We start from the raw sequence: 19,235 nt of genomic DNA on the forward strand, positions 1-19,235 counted from the left end.
CAGTGAATGACAACACATCCATCTACATACAGCCAATAGTAATTAAATTCAGTGGTTTTTAAAGAAAGGATATGACATTGGTAAGGTGATATGCTTGGGGATCAGAGAGGAGGTGGAATGGGGTAGTAGTGGTTGGATATGATACATCTATGAAACTCTTGAAGAGTGTATATATAATGTAAACTTCCATAGATAAGTATATACAAAGATACACACACACACATATTACTAAGTGAATACTTAGTGTGTTACACACACACACACACACACACACACAAACACACATTAAAATATTCACTTAGCAATAGGCACTGATTGAGTAGAATGGTAATGGAGAGACAGACCCATTACCACTGTGGGCTATACTGTTTTTATTATTGTCATTCTTGCAGAAAAACTCTAAGAGTGGAAGATAGAAAAATCAACAATGCTAAACTGTGAAGTTTAGCAGGGTCCACTTTTCTCCAAAGCTGCATTAGGTGGTCCCTCATACCTATCACCCAAGGCAAGAGCCAGTACTGACAAACACAAGGAAGACTATGGAAGATTCATTCTCTTCCTACTTGAATCTAACTCAGAATTTGGATGGAAAAATCATGTCAAATATTGCTTCAGCCCAACTACCCAAGTGTGCCTGACTGCTCTTTAATCTGTAGTGTCTTACCTGCTCTCTGCTAAGTGTCTAACTCACAGACCCAAGGTTTCCCATCAATAACTAACATAGAGAAAGGGTGCCACATAACTGATTATGACTTTTCTTTTTTCCTCTTGGATAACAAGGTACTCAACATGAAATGGTGAATTTGGCAACAGCAGCAGAGAGAATGGACATATCAATAGTCAGAGGGGACTGCATCACCTCTCAAAAGGGAAAGTCCTTGCTCATGATGATCTAAGGACAGTCTGTCAGATCTTATGAAGACAAATGCTTCCAATTAGTGAGTTGCTTTCAGTGGGATTGTCTGTGTATTTTCAGTCAACAGGATGGAAGATGAAAGGCATATATAGTTTCCTATTAAACTTGTACATTTGGGGAAAGAAACAAATTTGTTCAGTACTGTTGCTTCCTACAGCAGGCTGTAAGTTTGAATGTGATACTAGTGAGTCCAGATCAGTGATTTGCTTCATTTTTAAACTATATTAGCATGCCTAAGCTAGCTTGATGTTTTGTTATCAGCAGTAGTATACCAATCAGGAGACAGGTACCTGAAAGCCAGTAACTGAAAATTTAGCCTTGCCACAAATTCTCAAAGTATGGTCTGAGAACCACATATATAAAATATTCAAAAAATAATAAAATCAGATTTTTTCATTGTTCCAAAGGTATTTCTTTCATTTTTAAATTCATTGAAAGAAATAAAATTATATTTAAAAAGATAGAGTAATCTCACAAACTGAAAGTCAAGAACTTTCAGAAACAAAAAGAACAAGTTAGTACTTTTCCTGAGAGGCAGATCTGACTAGCTGTATGGAATCTTCCGTAGCCTGTCAAACACACAGGCATCATTCCTATTTCTAAGGCATTAGAAGCACTCTAGGTGCTACATGGGTTGTTGAGGCAGGAGGCTTCAGCCCTCCAGTGGTGGGGGTAGGGGAGGCAGTGGCTACGAAACATCAAAAGCCACTGCATTTCCTTTCTTATCAAATTGTACATGTACTTTCATAGATTGAGGACTGTAAATAAAATCAGTGGACTCATGACCTGTATTTCAAACTCTTGACCACATTTTAGTAAAATCCTTATTAAGATTCTAAAGTTACTTGTCACAAAGGACCAGACACAGAAGGGAAGCTCTGATCCCTCCTTCACACCCAAAACTAGTCAAGGGCACCCATCTCAGGTGATACAGGTGTGGCTAATTCACACTACAACTCAGCTCCTAAGCCACTGGACCTATCCACAAGGCAGATCAAACTCTAAAGTTTCCCCAGTAACAAGTTACAAAAGTCACTTTACAATTTCCAAAGTCCTAAGCTTACATACTCCCCAAACCTAGTTTCCCTCAATTTTACGCTGCAAAATCTATCAAGCTAAACATCATTTCCACTTCAGTAAGAAAGTCCAAAGGCCAGCTAACATTGTGTTCTCTTCAGAACTGCTTGCTTGTACTAATAATCTGATATACAAAGGTAAGAGCACGGGTAGAACTGATGTGTATGTTCTAATTAGAAATATTGAGCACTGCCTTCCCTACGGCTTAAGTCCTTGCACTGGTAAGTACAATAAAATCAGATTTCTAGTCCCAAGCATGGGGCTCTGATGGGAATAACATATTCTGGCCAAGGTTTAAGGAGCAGCAACTTCTGTCTAAGCTTTGTTCAAGGTCCACTTTGTTACCCCAGCTTAGCATCCTTAAACACAAGGTGTCCTTTCAAATTTGTTTTCATGTGTTGTGTTTGTGGATGTATGTGTTCTTGTGTTTTTGTGTATATATGTGCATGTTTGTGTACATGGGCATTTGAGTGTGCATATAAAGACTGAAAATCAATGTTTGGGTGTCTTAATAACTCTTGACCTAATTTTTTTTCCAAAGATAGCTCTCCATGAACCCGGAGCTCACTGATTACATTAGGATGGCTGGCCAACAAGCTTTGGAAATCCTCCTGTTTCTATCACTGAGTTAAAGGCAAACAACCACAATTAGTTTTCTCACGGGGGTTCTTGTGATCTGAATTTAGGTCCTTATGCTTGTACAGTGAGCATTTTACTGCCCGAGCAGCCCTGGGACAAGGTGTTCTTGACATCTATCTATGAGACCCTAGCGATAAAGCCTCAGTTGCTCAGCTTTCAATTTGAAAGCTGGCCAGGGAAAGGAGTGAAATTTTTCTCCTCAACAACAACAATATCCACATCTTTGTGGCTTATTTTTCACAAGGCATACTCCAGTTGTTAACTAACTAAAGTTTTGTGGAAGGGCAATAGTAAGCTTTCTTGCATGCATTTCAGGTACTGTCTGCATCTTTAAGTAAAAGAAATGAAGGTATTTGAACATAGGTGTCACAGATTATTAGAGCAATAACTCAAATTTCAAGTCAGAAGATGATGCTCTAGGGATTGAAAAGGTAAGGCAGTGATTACTTATTCCACCCACTGTACTCAGGCAGAAGTAGAGCTGATCCACCCCAAAGAGATAAAATCTCATTCTATTTTGAAGAAAAATATCTTAGGATATATATAGTCAAGTGCCAAAGTAGGGCTCTGGGCAAAAATCCTGATGAAAGTATTCTATTAAGAAATGGATCATTAGGTCAAGGGTTTCTTAATTTCTCTAACCATGCTTTAGCTGAAAAAAAAAAAAACAACCCAGCTGTTTGAGAACTCCTTGCGATAGCTCTGTGTACCAGTTGTTCTTATGCTCTAAAGACCTTGGACAAAGCTTAATGGAGTTTATGTGAAATGGGAGGAAGATGATGTGGAATATCTTCGTGAAGAAAGCAGCAAATCCTGGGCTGTCCAAGCTAGGGACTTGCTGTGGCCATCCCTTGACACAATTCAGATGAAAAAAAAAAAACCATGATTTCCCCAGAGTGGTTTAGAATTATTTAAAATCACCTATCACCTACATGCTAGAGAGTTGAGAATAAATAAGATATTATGTAAAAATGATTGAAAAATATCTCCATCCATATAAATTGCTTGGCCCATTATTTAAGAGTGAAACTTTCATGAGTGAATATACACATCATGAAAAGGAGAAATGAGATAGTCAGTCTCAATGTCCAGAAATCTTACCGTCTGAAAACACATTAAACATTTCCTTCATGAAACAGTCCTCATTGTGACAGATGAAGGCTCTGGCCAGAGAGGTTATTTTGCATAACATTTTACAAGATGGAGAGAGTAAAGACAGATTCTTTTTTTTTTGAATCACTATCTAGTTTTCTCCCCAAATTCAGTGTGATTTGTAAATTTATGAGTAAGCATTTAGCTTCAGAAGGTCCCAAGCATGATTTCAGTTTTATCCTCATGTTTAGATGGAACAAGGCTTTGAATCTTAAGCTCTAAAACAAATGCAACACCTCATTTTTTCTGTGAAAAAGAAGCAACTTGAAAAAAGACGTTTTCCCCCTAATCGCAGAAAAGAGGTACCGCTTTGTGAACTAATTAGTGAGTTCTCGAGTTGATAGAAAGAAAGAAAATAATACTGCTAATCGAGACCAAAATAGCGGTGATTAGGTCTGAGGAGCAAGGAACTGGGTGCAGAGGTGCCTGGGTGTGAATAATTCTTAGTCATAATTCACCTGGGGCCATTTGCCTGCTGGGAACAAGCAGATGACAAATGAACAGCAGAGTCACGGCGCTGCTTTACACACAGAATAAATCCTCGGTGGAGATTTCCTTCACTAAGGGACAGATTACTTTTAAATATAAAGGGGCCGGCATTGCCTCTAGCAGGTAAGTCATCGCGACAGCATTAATAACTCAGGCAGGGAGGAGGACAAGATAGATGGCAAGAGATCTCAGAGGTAAGAGGGTGTGCTTTTCCCTTTCCCTCTTTAACTATGGATCCACCAAATGACAAGTGTATTAATACACTCAACATGAATCGCCATTGACATTCATGCTATTACATGGGACATCTGTTTCTCTCTCCATTTCTTGCCTGTTAGAAATAGTAGATCAGACAATGAATGGGAATGTAAAAGTTATAGAAAAACTGCCTGAAGAAAGCAGTGTAGAGATTCAATGGAAGGAGTCGGAATGCGGACCCGTGCCTTCAGAATCTGAGCAGTCAGGATCCTATCCCAATCATTTGGTTCGTGAGTCTGAGGAAAGGGAATGTGTGTATCTAACAGATGATGGCCAAGCTTCCATCATCTGTGTTCCAGCACTGTGTCCACCATCCTCCAATCTGGCACCACTAAGCCATGAAGATTATACCCTAGGATATTATACCCTAGACAACTGCGGCCGCTGATACCCTTTGCTGTATTGTCACTTTTTCTCTCCTATAGTCTCCTTTGCTTAGTGTTCTCACTCTCCCATCTCATACTCCCCTCCCTTCTCCCTCTTCTCTACTCCAGGTCAGCGTGCTTCCACATCACTCCATTTGGCGAGAAGCTGGTTGATCACATTTCATTCACACACAAGAAGCAGGGGAGGGGGGAGAGAGGAGAGTAGTGGGGAGAGGCAATAAACCCTTAAAACCCATCTCCAGTGACATATTCAGACCAGGAAGTTTCCACCTCCTACAGGTTCTGAAACCTCCCTAAACAGCACCACCAACTGGGAACCAAGTGTTCAATCACGTGGGAGATTTCTCATTCCAACCATCACACCTGTCAAGACTTTCTCTTGGTATCTTAAAGACTCTGTGCACACTCCATCATCACTTCCTTTGTCTAGTCTCATTTCTTTCTGATATTTCCTATCTCACAACACGAAATGACACCTACAAGAAGCCAGACCCTATCAATGTCGATTCATGCTTGATTTTATTATCTTGATTCCTTCACAATTGTGAGTGTTCCATAAAGAAACCTGAATCCTGTTTAGTGCCATTCTGTTCAGCTCATTTTCCACAAGTTTGTCTTCCTCCACAATAAGTCCTAAGCCACATTCACCTTCCATTCTCACCTTCTTTGTCTTAGTCCTTGCCTCCTCTCTTTTCTTTTTTATATATTAAAGCTACACTCAATTTAATCCCATTACTAAGAGTACCACCTACTAGCTCTCACTCTCGACACCTTAGTCCTCTTTGTAGAGCCTCTCACCTCCATGCCTAGAAGCCCTCTTGTGGAAATTCCTTCTTTACAACAAGGTTTTCATAGTCAACATCTTCAAAGAGATGTGAACACTGGTGGGGTTCTGGGTCTCAGTTAATGGTGGAGGAATACTAATATAATGCCAATAACAATAATACCCTCCAGATAAATATTTGAAATGAACTCTTCAATGATGGTGGGAACAACGTACAGCCAGAGGGAACACAGATCTTTAAAGATGGAAAAGTAGCCAGGAGATATCCATATGGACTCACACTTTGTCACAAAGGTACAGATCTGTTTACTTGTTCCATGCCTAAGAGGTGGTATGGGGTCGAAGGCTTGAGTATGGTACTGTCAGAGTGTCTGGGAAGTGAATAGGGAATTCCAGATAAGACAGAACCATCACAGACTCCCTCAAGGATTTGGTCATTAGTACAGGGTCATGTTATAAGGTATACAGAGGAAAACAAGAGTGGGAATGTTAAGTGTAAGCAGGGGCTCAAGCAGCTATCCAGCTCTAGGGTGTCAAAATTTGGTCTTCAAGTTTTGCTCTTTAGAGGGGTTTAGAAAAACATCGTAGACTTTTAATTAAAATCCAGAAAAAATATATTCCCAGTCTAAGGAGTATGCACTGAGGCTGAAAGAAAAGTTAAAATACACCAAGGCAGCACAAGATTCAGTGTGAGATCCATCAGTAATTTAACTGCCTTCTAAAACAAGACACAGTCTTCAAGGGGAAGATGAGAGAAAAAGGAGTAATTACAAAACTACAATAGCCAGGATACAACAATCTTTTAAAAGACACTAAAAGAAATAGAAAGCACTGGGAAGTTAGAGGCTAGAGCAGTGCAGTGTGAGGTCAGTCTGTACTTCATGGTGAAACCCTTTTTAAGAGAGAGAGAGAAACAGAGAGACAGAGACAGAGAGACAGAGAGATAAAGAGAGAGAACTTAATGAGAGATGAGAAAAATCAAGCAACCATCAGAAACAGTTATTAAACTAATATTCAAGGGCTTTAAATTATTATTATAGGAGTAAATTTGTAGGGAAAATGGGAATGGTAAGTGAACAATGAATCTCAGGAGAACATGCAGAGATTTAAAATAACATTTTAAAATGAGGGGTAGAGTGATGGATCAGCAGTTAGGAGCATTGGCAGGTCTTCCAGAGGACCTGGGTTTGATTCTCAGTACCCACATAGTGGCTCACAACCATCTGTAACTCCAGTTCCAGGAGATCTGATGCCTTCTTCTAGCCTGCAGAGGTGCTGCACACATGTGATTCACCAATATACATGCAGGGAAAACACCCACACACATAAAATAAAAATAAAAAAACCTTTAGTTTAAAAATAAAATGATCTAAAATAAAAAAATTCCTTAAAGGCTTAATATTTACAATAAGAAGATAACCAAGAAACATAAAATAACTCAATAGGAAATATTCAGACTAAAATATAAGTTAAAATAGGTAAGGAACTAAGAGATGGACCATGACTGTGGAACAATATGAAACAACCTAACTCATAAATCACCAATTTCAGAAAGAGAGAGTAAGAGTATAAGATGAAATATTCAAGGTCATAATGGCCCCCAGTTCCAAAGCAGATGAAATAAAACAACTGAGAGAACCATGAAACTCAGAAAAACTCAAGCAGGATAAACCTAATGAAAACCATCCTCAAACACATCTTTCAAAGTGCTAAAAACAAAACAAAGGTAAAGAAAGATAGTAAAACCTTCCAGAGAACAAGACTTGTTAGACATAGAAGAATGGTAATAAAGATAGCCAACTTCTCATGAGGAGCAGGAGAGGACAGATGACTATGAACAATCATCTTTAAAGTGCCGAAAGAAAATATAGTGAAGCCAGAACGTTATAGCCCGAGAAAACAGCCCTTGAAAGTAAGGACAAAGTGAGAAGCTCTTCCGTAGAACATGATGTGGGTGGCTTTGTTTACAGCATAGCTACAGCACAAGAAATACGGAAGGATTCCTTCAGACTGAAGGAAAATGTTGCCAAATAGAAATCTAGACCCAGAGAAAAGTATGAAAAGCACTGAAAATGTAATTATGCTGATATAAAGACTCTTCCCGTCTTTTATTATTTCTTTCAAAGACAACTGACTATAATAAGAATGTAGGATATGACATCTTATCACATGTGGAAATAACATAACTATCAGCAGCACAAAGGACTTTTCAGGTGGTACAGTATTGACAGAAGGTAGACTATGACTAATTAAGGTTTTGATATTCTAGTTCTTAAAGGTACTACTCAAAACTTATACATAAAGATGTAGAGCTAACAAGGTATCATACAATCCTACAAAGAGAGCTACAGAAAGAACTGGAGATCTGCTTATTGCAATATATGTAAATGGGCTGATCATTCTATTAAAAATAGAGATTTTTGAAATGGGAAGCAAGACTATAGGCTGTTTACAAAGGGTACATTTTATTTATTTAACTTTTCTCTTATTAAAAATAGATTTTTTTTATATTATTATATTCCCTGATTATGTTTTTCTCACACTCTACTCCTCCCAGTCCTACCTCACCCTTCCTTCCATCTGGATCCACCCCCTTTTTGTCTCTCATTAGAAAACAGACATCTAAAGGATACAAAAAATACATCAGAATAGGACCAAACAGAAAGAAAAGAGCCCAAGAAAAGTCAGAAGAAACAGATACAGGTGCAGAGACCCACACACTTGCACACTCATGGATCACATAAATACGTAAAACCAGAAGCCATAATATGTATGAAAAGAACATGTAAAGAGAGGGAGGGAGGGAGGGAGGGAGGGAGGGAGGGAGGGAGAGAGAGAGAGAGAGAGAGAGAGAGAGAGAGAGAGAGAAATACAAAGATAAAATGAAAAAAAAAGCCCTGACATGACATTATGAGCCAAGAAACATACAAAGATGCTATTGACTTTGTTTTCTGTTAGCCATTAGGACTGATGCACATATAAACTCATAGAGACTGAGGCAGCATGCATAGGATCTTTGTGAGTCTACACCACAAAGTGAGTCCTAGAGTTGAAAGAAGTAGACACATTGCCCCCACTCCAACCCAGAACCTATCTCCAATTAATAACCACTTGCAAATGAAAATTTAGTCTTTTCCAGGGAAGTCTCACTTAGAAAATAAACGACTCTGAAGGATACATTTTAAATACAATCACATAAAGACAGAAGCATGTTGGAAACAAAATAATAGAAAATGAACAATGCTAGTTATAAGAATAAAAATGCTTCTAACTATATTGATTTTAATCAAAGTACTATAAGATCAAGGATAAATATGATTATCTGGTAAGAAAATGGTTAATTCATCAATAAATATGTAAACATTCCAAGTGTTTCTCATCCTAACAAGAGAACTCTAAAGGCTGTAAAACAAAGGAGACAGAACTAAAGGGAGACAAATCATTAATTGAGATTTTCCCAGTGCTTTGCAGTAATTCACAGAACAAGATGATCAAGTTCAGTATTGATATGCCATTATTTAGACAATATGGTGAACCACCTTGGCATTCACAGAACACTTCTGTCCAACAGCTTCAGAATACAGTTGTATAAGTACATGTGGGAAAGTAAAAGCAGACCATACACTGAGCTAAAGTGAGTCCCCATAAAATGCAAAGATTGAACATCTACAGAATAAATTTTCTGAGTATGTTGGGATTAGGAATCAGTATCAATTAAAACCCATATTCCACCAATTCATTTTGCTTTTTAAAAATGTCTATTCCTTGAATAGCCCTTTTGTAGTGCTATGAATGAAGATGTCCTCCATAGGTTCATATATTTGAATGCTTGGTCCCTAGTTGATAGAACTGCTTTGGGAAGAATTAGAAGTGTAACCTTGTTGGAGGAGATGTGTCACTAGGGGTGGGATTTGAGGTTTTTAAAAGCCCACACTAGGACCAGTCTCACTCTCTGCCTCCCACTTATGGATCAGATGGAAGCTCCCAGCTACTGCTCTAGTGCCATGCCTGCCCACGTCATTGCTCCCTGCCATGATGGTCATGGACTCATCCTCTGAAACTGTAAGCAGACCCCTAATTAAATGCTTCTTTTATAAGTTGCCTTGGTCCTGGTGTCTCTTCACAGCAAGAGAAAAGTAACTAAGATATCTTCACATATCTGACTTTCTCTTTCTAGTTATCATTGATTTTCTCTTTGAAATTGTTGCAAATGTTCCAATTCTCAAATTCATGCCTTTGTGAAGTAGTTTTAATTAGTTAATTTCATTACAGGGGCAACTTAACTGAGTCAGTCAGCATTTCCTAGAATTCTGATGTGTATCTGATCCTGTGATGTGGATAATAAAGGCTTATAGCACTTAGGATGTAGCAGCCACTGGTGCAAAGCTCTTTACATTTATAAACCCATATGCCTCCTGAATAGTTCTTTGAGGTAGGCACAGCATTTTTAATTTTTAGGCTATCATACAAAGTAATAAGCTATATTATGGCATTTTTTAATGCAAATGTCATTCTTTGTTTTGACTCACCCCATTTCCCACTGTCTTCTTCCATTATTTTTGCTGGTCCTGTTCCTTCTCACAAAACAATACCCCCTTCAGCTTTCATGTTGCATGTATTATGTCACATCCTTTTTCCTCCCTCAAGATCTTTCCCTGCCTTCCCATGTTCTTTATATTTTTATGAAAATATATGTACTAATAAATATCTGTATCTGTGCATCTCCCCATATAGAGAGTCTATGAAAGAAATATAGTATTTGTCTTTCTAAGACACTTAACATAATCTCTATTTTCCTATAAATGCTACAATTTCAATTTTCCTCATGGGAGAATAAGATCCTATGGTGTATGTGTACCACATTGTCTTTATTCACCTTAATTCACCCATCTGTTGACAGGCATCTGAACTTGTTCCATTTCTTTGTGATTACGAAGAGTACAGCACTAAACATGGATGTTCAAGTATCCATATAGTGAAACTTAAGAGTCCTGTGTATACATATATCCAGGGTGGTATATCTGAGTCATATGACAGCTGTATTCTTAGAAATTTTAGGAACCTCTACACCAACTTCTTTGTACCAGCAGTATGTAAAGATTCCTCTTTCCTATGAGACAATTACAACTTAAAATTGAAGAGGCAGGGGCAGAACGAGGTAGTCACTTGTCCCCAGCCAAAGAGCTATTAAGCAGTGAACTAGAATTGCCAGTCCCTTGGATCTACTATTATATTCATTTACCATGGTTCTTGGTAAAATCCTTGATTTCTGAGCTTATGGACTGGTGGAAAACGGGCGATAGGACAGGTAGACTAGAAAACTCAATGTGGGAGATGTTTGGAACTCCCTCCTCACCTACACACACATGCACATATCACCATGACCATGTCTGTATCACAATACAGAGACACCTAACAATCTTCCTTATTTCCCTTTACAGGCTTGCTTTGAAGAAAATACACCATTGTTTCATTTGCACTGAAAACGTTAGCAATAAAAATTTTAACATTGTTTCATATGCTTTCTCGCAGCCCTTATATTTTAACAGGTCATTCTTTACCGAGAGAACATACAATATATAGGGCAGATGTAGAAAGGTATTCTTGATGACTATCTACAATGAGCAACAATGCAGGTTCTTCTTTATCCTTAGGTAACTTGGATCTTGATACTTTTTATTTTTTAATACTATAGAAATTAGACATTGGTTTAAATTTAGGATGAATAATCTTTTGAAAGTCACTTAACTCCATTTAAATTCATATACTTGTTTTTCTTTGGTGGGACACTGTTTGCTTTGTAGAGTTGTAAAGATTAAACAGTTGACACCATTTCAGTCAGTGGGATCATTTCAGCACAGGGTGCCTGATTAATGTCAGAAAAAAATCAAAATCTCAACTTCTGCGGCTCGTAAGATTACATGACAAGAGAGTTTTATGAAAATACATATAGTCATTTATTGTTTCATAAGCTCTGAGAGTCACTGAGAATATTGCAAAAACATAAGTAATTCAAAGGCAGTATACAGCTTCAGGCTGCACCTCTGTCTACAGATTTTCATCCTTCATTTCTTAGGAGTAAATAGAAAATCTTTTTCAAAGCCAAGGATTATGAAAATGACAGAAAACAATGTTAACTTTGGCTGAGAACTGTATCTTAGTTTGCATCATCTACATAATGATCTTTACTCAGCAGCTTGGTTTTTGACTCTGGGTGTTGAAAGTCTACACAACTTTCAGAAATGACCACATTCTCTTCTGTTTTGTTCCATCCTGTTCCATTCCATTCCATTCTATTCTATTTTTACCTCCTTAAACAAGAAATAAAACCAATACTAATAAGATTTATCAAAATTTTCTACTTTAAAATTAGATCCTAATTGTAAGTTTTCATGTATATTAATTGTAATCAGTAAGATAATGAGTAACCAATCTCCCAAGCAAGTAGAACTTTTTTATAAATCAAATGCCCAAGCTATCAAGAGACATGCTAATAAATTTTGAGAGTGCATGGCTAAATTACTTCAATATCACTTATTTCAGTTTTCTAATCAATAAAATCATTTTTAAAAAGTTCCCATATTCTTTTCCCTTTTTGATGATATTTTATGAAGGCATGTAGGGTTTTAGAGCTGGGAACTGGAAAGGTATTGGAATAAAGGAATTAAGATTCTAGAAAAATATGAAAAAAGGATAGTATTTGTATAATTGTCATCAATGAATCAATGTGGGAAGGCTATGAAATCTCTTCATTGGACCCTCAGATAATTCTCCAGTTATGTTCCTGTGGCCATCTGATAAAACTGGTGTGCCAGGGAAACTGCTTTGAAGGAAGTGATCTCAATTGACAGGCTGCGTGTGGACTGGGAAGATGATCAGGATCTTATGGGAGGCCCCATCTTTGTAGTTGCTCAACTGTGGGGACTCCAGCTAGGGCTGTCCATTAGGTTGTGGAGTTGCTACAAGATATATTGGCTCCTGTGATGCATAAAGCTTTTAAACCACTGTAGTTATCATACTGACCTGCCACGGACCTCCTTTCTTGCATCCTGAACAGTCATCTGGGATGGGATATTCATGTGCTATCCCTTGAATTGCATTGCTGCAAGAATATCTACAGAAAACCAGTGACTGACACCTCCCAGATGGCAAGTCGTGATTCTTGTCCTATGTCCTTCTGAGAAAAGAGAACCAAAGTGTCTTCCAAGATTGAATGTTAAGTAGAATCAAAGATTATTTCTCAAGGCCCTATGGGACCAAATAGATACAATACGATATGAAAGACTAGAAAAAAAATCATTAAATTCCTAGTGCCAAAGAAAAAATATTTTACTTTAAAATTACAGTAAATAAAACATTTGCTATTATTAGAAAATAAAGAAGAAACATTTCCTTTCCTGGTCTCCTGGTTTCTGGTTATGGTTCTGAGTCATTCCTATATGCAAGTTCCCATTAATTCCTGGGCCTGTGTATTGTTGGGTTTTTTTGGCTCTTTTTTGGGGGACCTGCCAGCCAGCTCCCAAATAAATCACTCACGGAGGCTTATTCTTAATTATGAATGCCCAGCCTTAGCTTGGCTAAGTTTTTAGTCAGCTTTCCTTAACTTTAAATTATCTCATATACCGTTAGCCTCTGGGCCTTTTCTGTTCTCTTACTTATGTAAATCTTACTTTTATTCCATGGCTTGCTGGTTGTGTTGCTGAGTGGCTGGCCCCTGGTGTCCTCCTTCTTTTTTGGCCGCTAGATCTCTTCACTCCTCCATCTTTCTCTCTCTTTTTTTTTCCTTCTCCCAGATTTCTCCCTCTATATATTTTCTCTGCCTGCCAGCCCCGCCTATCCTTTTTCTAGCTTTGTTATTGGCCAGTTTTTTATTAGACCATCAGGTGTTTTACATGGGCACAGTAACACAGCTTCATAGAGTTAAACGAACTCAACATAAACAAAAGTAACACACCTTAAACTAATATTCCATTGCACCTGTGCTTATTTGAAAGGGTAGCTAAGTGGCTATGCTTCTGTCTATCAATACCAAAAGATTTGGAGACCATCACGGCAATGGCATACAGGAATTAGCCACTGAAGCTCTCATGAATGTTAGGTGAGTCTCATATCTACAACATGTGCTGATATCATCACACTTTTTCTTACTTTTCTACCATCTCACTCTTTATGTTCATGAGTTCTCTCATTTCTCAGAGCTCATACACTGAGACTATCTTTTGAATGGCCTATCTTAGTTCTTCTTTCTCTGAAGTCTTTCTTTTCCCCAGAGTTCATCTCAGTTTTATCCCTCTGAGTGTCAACTGGCTCAAAATATCCTGGTCTAGCAATCCTCAAGGGCACTGACTGACTCTTAGGTGGCAGATAAGAATCATGTTTGATGTCTGCGCTTCGTGTTCAGTGCCATTCTGGGGAGCAGAGCCTCTCACCTCACTGCATGACCTACATTATCTTCCAAGAACTTTTAAAACAGCATAAGTGTTTGGGAAACTAGGTGGCAGGGAATGAGAGGGCCTATTGAGTGAAAAGAAGGGGGCAGGCAGACAGAGAGTTATACACAGTCATATTTGATTTCAGGACAGAATAAAATTCCTAGAAAATGGACTCATCTATCAAGCTGCTCTCCAGAATGGTGACAGGAAATTCTGAATATCTACTCTATCTTTTCCACGAACTTGCCCTGCTTTTCCATAACAAATCTCAGTGACTATTTCCCCCACACTACATACATAAGACACACAATGGTGGGAATGTCACTGTAACAAGTAAGGTACCCTCATGGGAAAGCAATTCCCATTTGTTATTCATGCCCCAGGTACTGTGAATTCTGATCCTGAATATTTATTCTAGGAAGTTAAACCAACAAAACTACATATATGATTTAAAAACACCTGTGAAGATGACTTGACATTTGGTAAGTGGTTGAACTATTAAAGACAAATACATAACGTATGCATGTTGAATATGCTTTGAAAACAAGAGCATATGGACAGGCACTAGGTTGAGAAGAATTTTAACAAGAGAGGTGTGCACAATATGCTGTATATCAATGACTCTTCAGTCATTATCTCAAATGTAGAATAAAATCACAAGAATAATCATTTAGTTATGTGGGAGCTAGAAAATAAGGGTATTTTCTTACCTCCAAATGTGTTTATGAGTGATCTGGTTCAGTTTTATATCTGGAGGATGCAAGCATTTTTAGGTCACAATGTACAATTTTCCCCTCTTATCTGACTTAGGTTTGACTGTTATAAATATCACATCTACAGAATTAGGGAATTATGAAAGTCCATAATTAAATTAATTTCAATTTAAGGCTTTAATTTTAAAGCTCATGGTTTTGTAAGTCTAGGGGCTAATCCACAGTCTTTCTTCCGGCCACACAAAATCAGGCTTTGTGCTTCCAAAGGGGGCAACAATGTTGAGATGAAACGTACCACATAGGCTCATGTTTGAACCCTTGGTCCAGAGCTGATCTGATGGTGCTGTTTGGGGAGGTTGAGGAGGCTTTAGAAGGCAGAGCCTTGCTAGAGGAAGGACATCACTGGGGCAGCTTTTGAGAATCCATAGCTTTGCCTTAGCTCTAGTTCATACTGTGCTTTGTGTTTGAGGTTGAAGATGTGAGCTCTCAGCTTCCTGCACCTGCTGCCATCATGTATCCCCACCATGACAGACTTATCCCTCTGGAGCCTTAAGCCAAAATAAACTCTTCCAAGTCTTTTTTCTGTCAGGGGATTTGTTATATCAGCAGAAAAGAAACTAATATAAGTGCCAATCTTGGCTTTATTTTCAACTCCAGCTACTGTTCAATGAGTTAAGTACTGTGTGTTTTGTATATATTGTTGTTCTTTAATTTTTGTCGCACCTCTGAATTGTAGTTATTTGCATTCTATATAAGACACTGACTCCCATTTAAGTTTCTTACTGAACATTAAGTCATAATAACAGTGATTGTGTTATTATAGTAGACAGTGCAACAATGAAGTACTAAACAAGTACTAAACTAAGCCATTTCATCTTGCAGCCATCTTACAAGGTAAACAACAATGAAACTCCTATTAAATTGATGAGAAAACTAAACCCAGAAAGATCAGATAATGTGCCCAAGGTCTTGGATTGACCATTAAGCAGTAGAGACAGGATTCAAACTCTATATCCCAAAACAGCCTGTTTTCAGAATTATGGTCACACACCCCACTGTGGAAGAGTGGGTCTGGTACCATCTCATTGCTCTGTCACTCATCAATACTCTTGGTGCCATACTATATTGCATCTGATTTGGAAGAAAGAAGAAAAAAAAAGCTTCAATAAAGTTGAGTGACTCGTCTGTGGCCACATGACAAGTGAGTGATTGATGGTTATCATCTTGACTTCTAGTCTGATAATCTTCCTATTATTTACAACTAGTGAGAATAAAAAGAAAAGTCTCTTTCTAAGAACAAAAGCAAATGTGAGAAAGCCTCAGGGAAATCGATTTTAAGAACTTTGAAAAGACAAAAATCCCCCTTACTTCTTTTCTCTGCCATTTATCTCACCTATCTGCCCTATAGGTGCTGGCCAATGTCTGTCCTCAGAAATCAGCAACCTACATATGGAGGTGTCAGAGCACTGATGTGAACAAGGTAGCTCTGAGAAATGTATCTATTAATCCTGCTCCCTTGGTGTTCCAGAATTTGGTCAAATTTCAAGTGTGCCTGTGTTGTGTATGTGGGAAGTAGCATGCCAGTAGATGGGCACACCATTTTTTTTAAATTAAAAATAGGCCCTGTGAGAAAAACTGACCTTAGAAGGTATAATAACTGGTTATATGTTAACTTGGCTAGCTCACAGTACTGTCATTTAATCAAAATGTTTTTGTTTTTATTTTTCTGTGTTGAGGCAAGGGGCTCATGGATGCCATCAGAGTGCAATTTGCAGGAATTGGTTCTATTCTTTCCATCATATGGATCCTGGAGATTGAACTCGGGTCATCGGGCCATCTAATCAAGTGATGTGGTCATTTTATAGTTGGAATGAAGATCTGCAGTCAGTTGACCCTAAGTAAAGGTCATTTGACTCTCGTAACTTGGCTGTGCCTCACTTACTGCTCCTGTAGCCTTCTGGGGAAGAGCCTCTGCTGCTACAGACTGCAGTTTGAACCATGACCTATAGATTTCAAGCTCACACAGAATTCCATGGACTGTGAATGATTTGTCTAAGTGAATCTCTGTAACTCCTCCTCCATCTGTTCGAACGTCTTGTTCTGTTTCTCTGGAGAACTCCGACCAGTACAGGTCTTGACAAGACTGAAATGTGCTTTAAGAATTCTGGACATACAGGCACAGCTGGGATATGGTGGGAGAAAACTCAGCTCAATAGACATGACATTAACAAGTTCCACGCAGGCAAGGTATCAGAGCAAATGGCCTTCACTACCATTGGGTCACAGCAGGCGGTTACAACAATCTCAATTCAATCAGAACTGTGGTGTGTGGACTGTAAAACACAAGCTCAAACAGCCAAGAGTCCCTGCGGCAATAAAATGAGAAATGAGGGTACAGAACAGGAACCCAGATTTCTACGAATCAACAACATCAAAGACAGCATCTGAGAAGTATCAAGAGATCCCCCTGCCCAGTCAGTGCTGGTAGCTCCAGGCTTCTCTTGTATCCCAGAGAACTCTGATAGACAAGAGCACCTCCCCTCTCTTATTTATATCAGCTCTGGGATCTGACATCAGTGCTTCCTGGGCTGACAAAGGCATATTTTAAATCCAATCTTCCCCTTGGAAAAACAAGTGCATCATCTCAAATTTCTCCTTTGTCATCATCTCCAGGAAACGCTTACCCTAAATGATTACGTGGGAAGCCAGGAAAAAAAGGTATGGGACAGGCACTTGATCTCACCTTGGCTTCTGAGGTGGGTTCCAAGAAGCACAGGCGATTCCCAAGTCCCTCGGCTGCCAGGCAGAACTTCCGCTGCTCCTTATGAACGTTTGCTATGCACTGGAGTACCACTTCATCCTCCTGTCAGAAGAGACACAGAGTGTGAGGAGTGGGCACAACCTCCTACTCACCTAGACTGCATCATCTGGTTTCTGTGTAACATTTACATATAATTAGGTAAAGGGCATGTTTAAGTTTGGATCTATTCCCCAAGATATGACATTATGTTAAAAAAAATTGAAATCCAAAACACTTGTGATACTAAGCATATTGATTGGATAAAAGATACTTAACCTGATCATGGAATAGACATGTTCTGTATATATACACCATGTGTTTCCCTTCTGGCATGTATAATTTACATGAAGATAGAACTTTCAAGATTTGAGTGAATATAAAAAATAAGCCAAAGAAATCATTCCAAAAGTGAAGGGCACAGTAGGATGTGATTGAAAGGAACAGAAAATACAGAAGCAATCAGAGTGGGGGCAAGATGAGTGGAGAGAAAGTTCATGTCAGGCTGTGGAAGACGCAGCAAGTCTGGTTAGTGGGTGGGAATAAAGGAAGCACACGTGCCAAAGATGACAAATCAAAGGTGGCAAAGGCCACAGAAAGTGCATTTTACACAGAAAGTGCATTTTACACAGAAAGTGAATTTTACACAGAAAATGCATTTTCTGGGAAAAGAAGATTGAAAGAACCCTGGAGATCCAAACAGGACAGAGGAGTTGAAATCCAAGCAGAAGAACGTGTTTGAATTCTCAAGGAGGACTTCCCCCTATAGAGCATTCTCCAAAGCAACCCTTCTGAAATTCAAGAGGTCAATATGGCACTCTTCTTGCCAATGGCTGTGGGAATGAGGCATACATCCATTGACAATAACAGAACACTTCATGCACAACAACTCTCACTCAGGTTGAAACATTGTCCTTTCCCATCTTCCATCCCTGCTCTCCAATCTGGCAATTATGGTTTCTCTCCCAGCCATTTCTCTTGACTTTGGACTTCCAATGTCAGAAAGATTTCCAGGTGCAGTCACATTAGAAGACATTCTGGAACAGAGCCTCCATCTTGCCATGAGCTCCGTTATCTTTGTCCTTCCCTCATGTCTCCTAGGCACTCAGTTTCTCTTAGAGAGTTGGAAAGGCACATTAAGTAGAAGTGGACTTTCTTACTCCATGTCCATAATACGTAAGTTAATTGAAAAAGAATAAAATCTTCCCCTGAGGAATGTGAACATGTTGACTAGTAGCAGATGTCTATAGAGATGTGTGATGGTATCCCGAGATAGGTGAGGGGTTACAGAGCAGTGTGACTAGCCACAAGCTGGAGGTGCATGCAGAGGAGACTCAGGGCAAGAGGAAAGTGCCATGGTTATATTGCATCACTGAAATGTTACTGTCTATTATCAAATTGAGTCTGTCATCAATTTAGGACACTGAGCAGTGAAGTCAGACTTCATGGTCTTCATTTTTACCGAGTGGAAAGAAAAACACTTCAGAATATCACTGCTATTTAAATATGGGCTCAGTGAAATCTCTAGAGAGAATGAAAATTTTCCCCAGGTGGCTTTTCCCTCTAGCCTGTATATAAGCCAGAAGTGGTGT

The 19,235-nt window shown here is 38.7% G+C and overlaps 1 protein-coding gene across 1 annotated transcript in view; it reads right to left on the minus strand.

Annotated features, from left to right (window-relative positions):
• The window catches only part of Ryr3 (ryanodine receptor 3), a 359,592-nt gene extending 341,091 nt beyond the window's left edge, over positions 1-18,501 (minus strand). Inside the window, exons 1-2 of the mRNA XM_059258921.1 lie at positions 18,496-18,501; positions 17,590-17,709 (exon numbers count right to left, since the gene is read on the minus strand). Of these exons, the coding sequence (XP_059114904.1) occupies positions 17,590-17,709; positions 18,496-18,501 (126 nt within the window). The remainder of the gene's footprint in view (positions 1-17,589; positions 17,710-18,495) is intronic.
• Positions 18,502-19,235: the final 734 nt, after the last annotated feature.

Source organism: Peromyscus eremicus, chromosome 4 (assembly GCF_949786415.1).
Source record: "Peromyscus eremicus chromosome 4, PerEre_H2_v1, whole genome shotgun sequence".
Taxonomy (NCBI): domain Eukaryota; kingdom Metazoa; phylum Chordata; class Mammalia; order Rodentia; family Cricetidae; genus Peromyscus; species Peromyscus eremicus.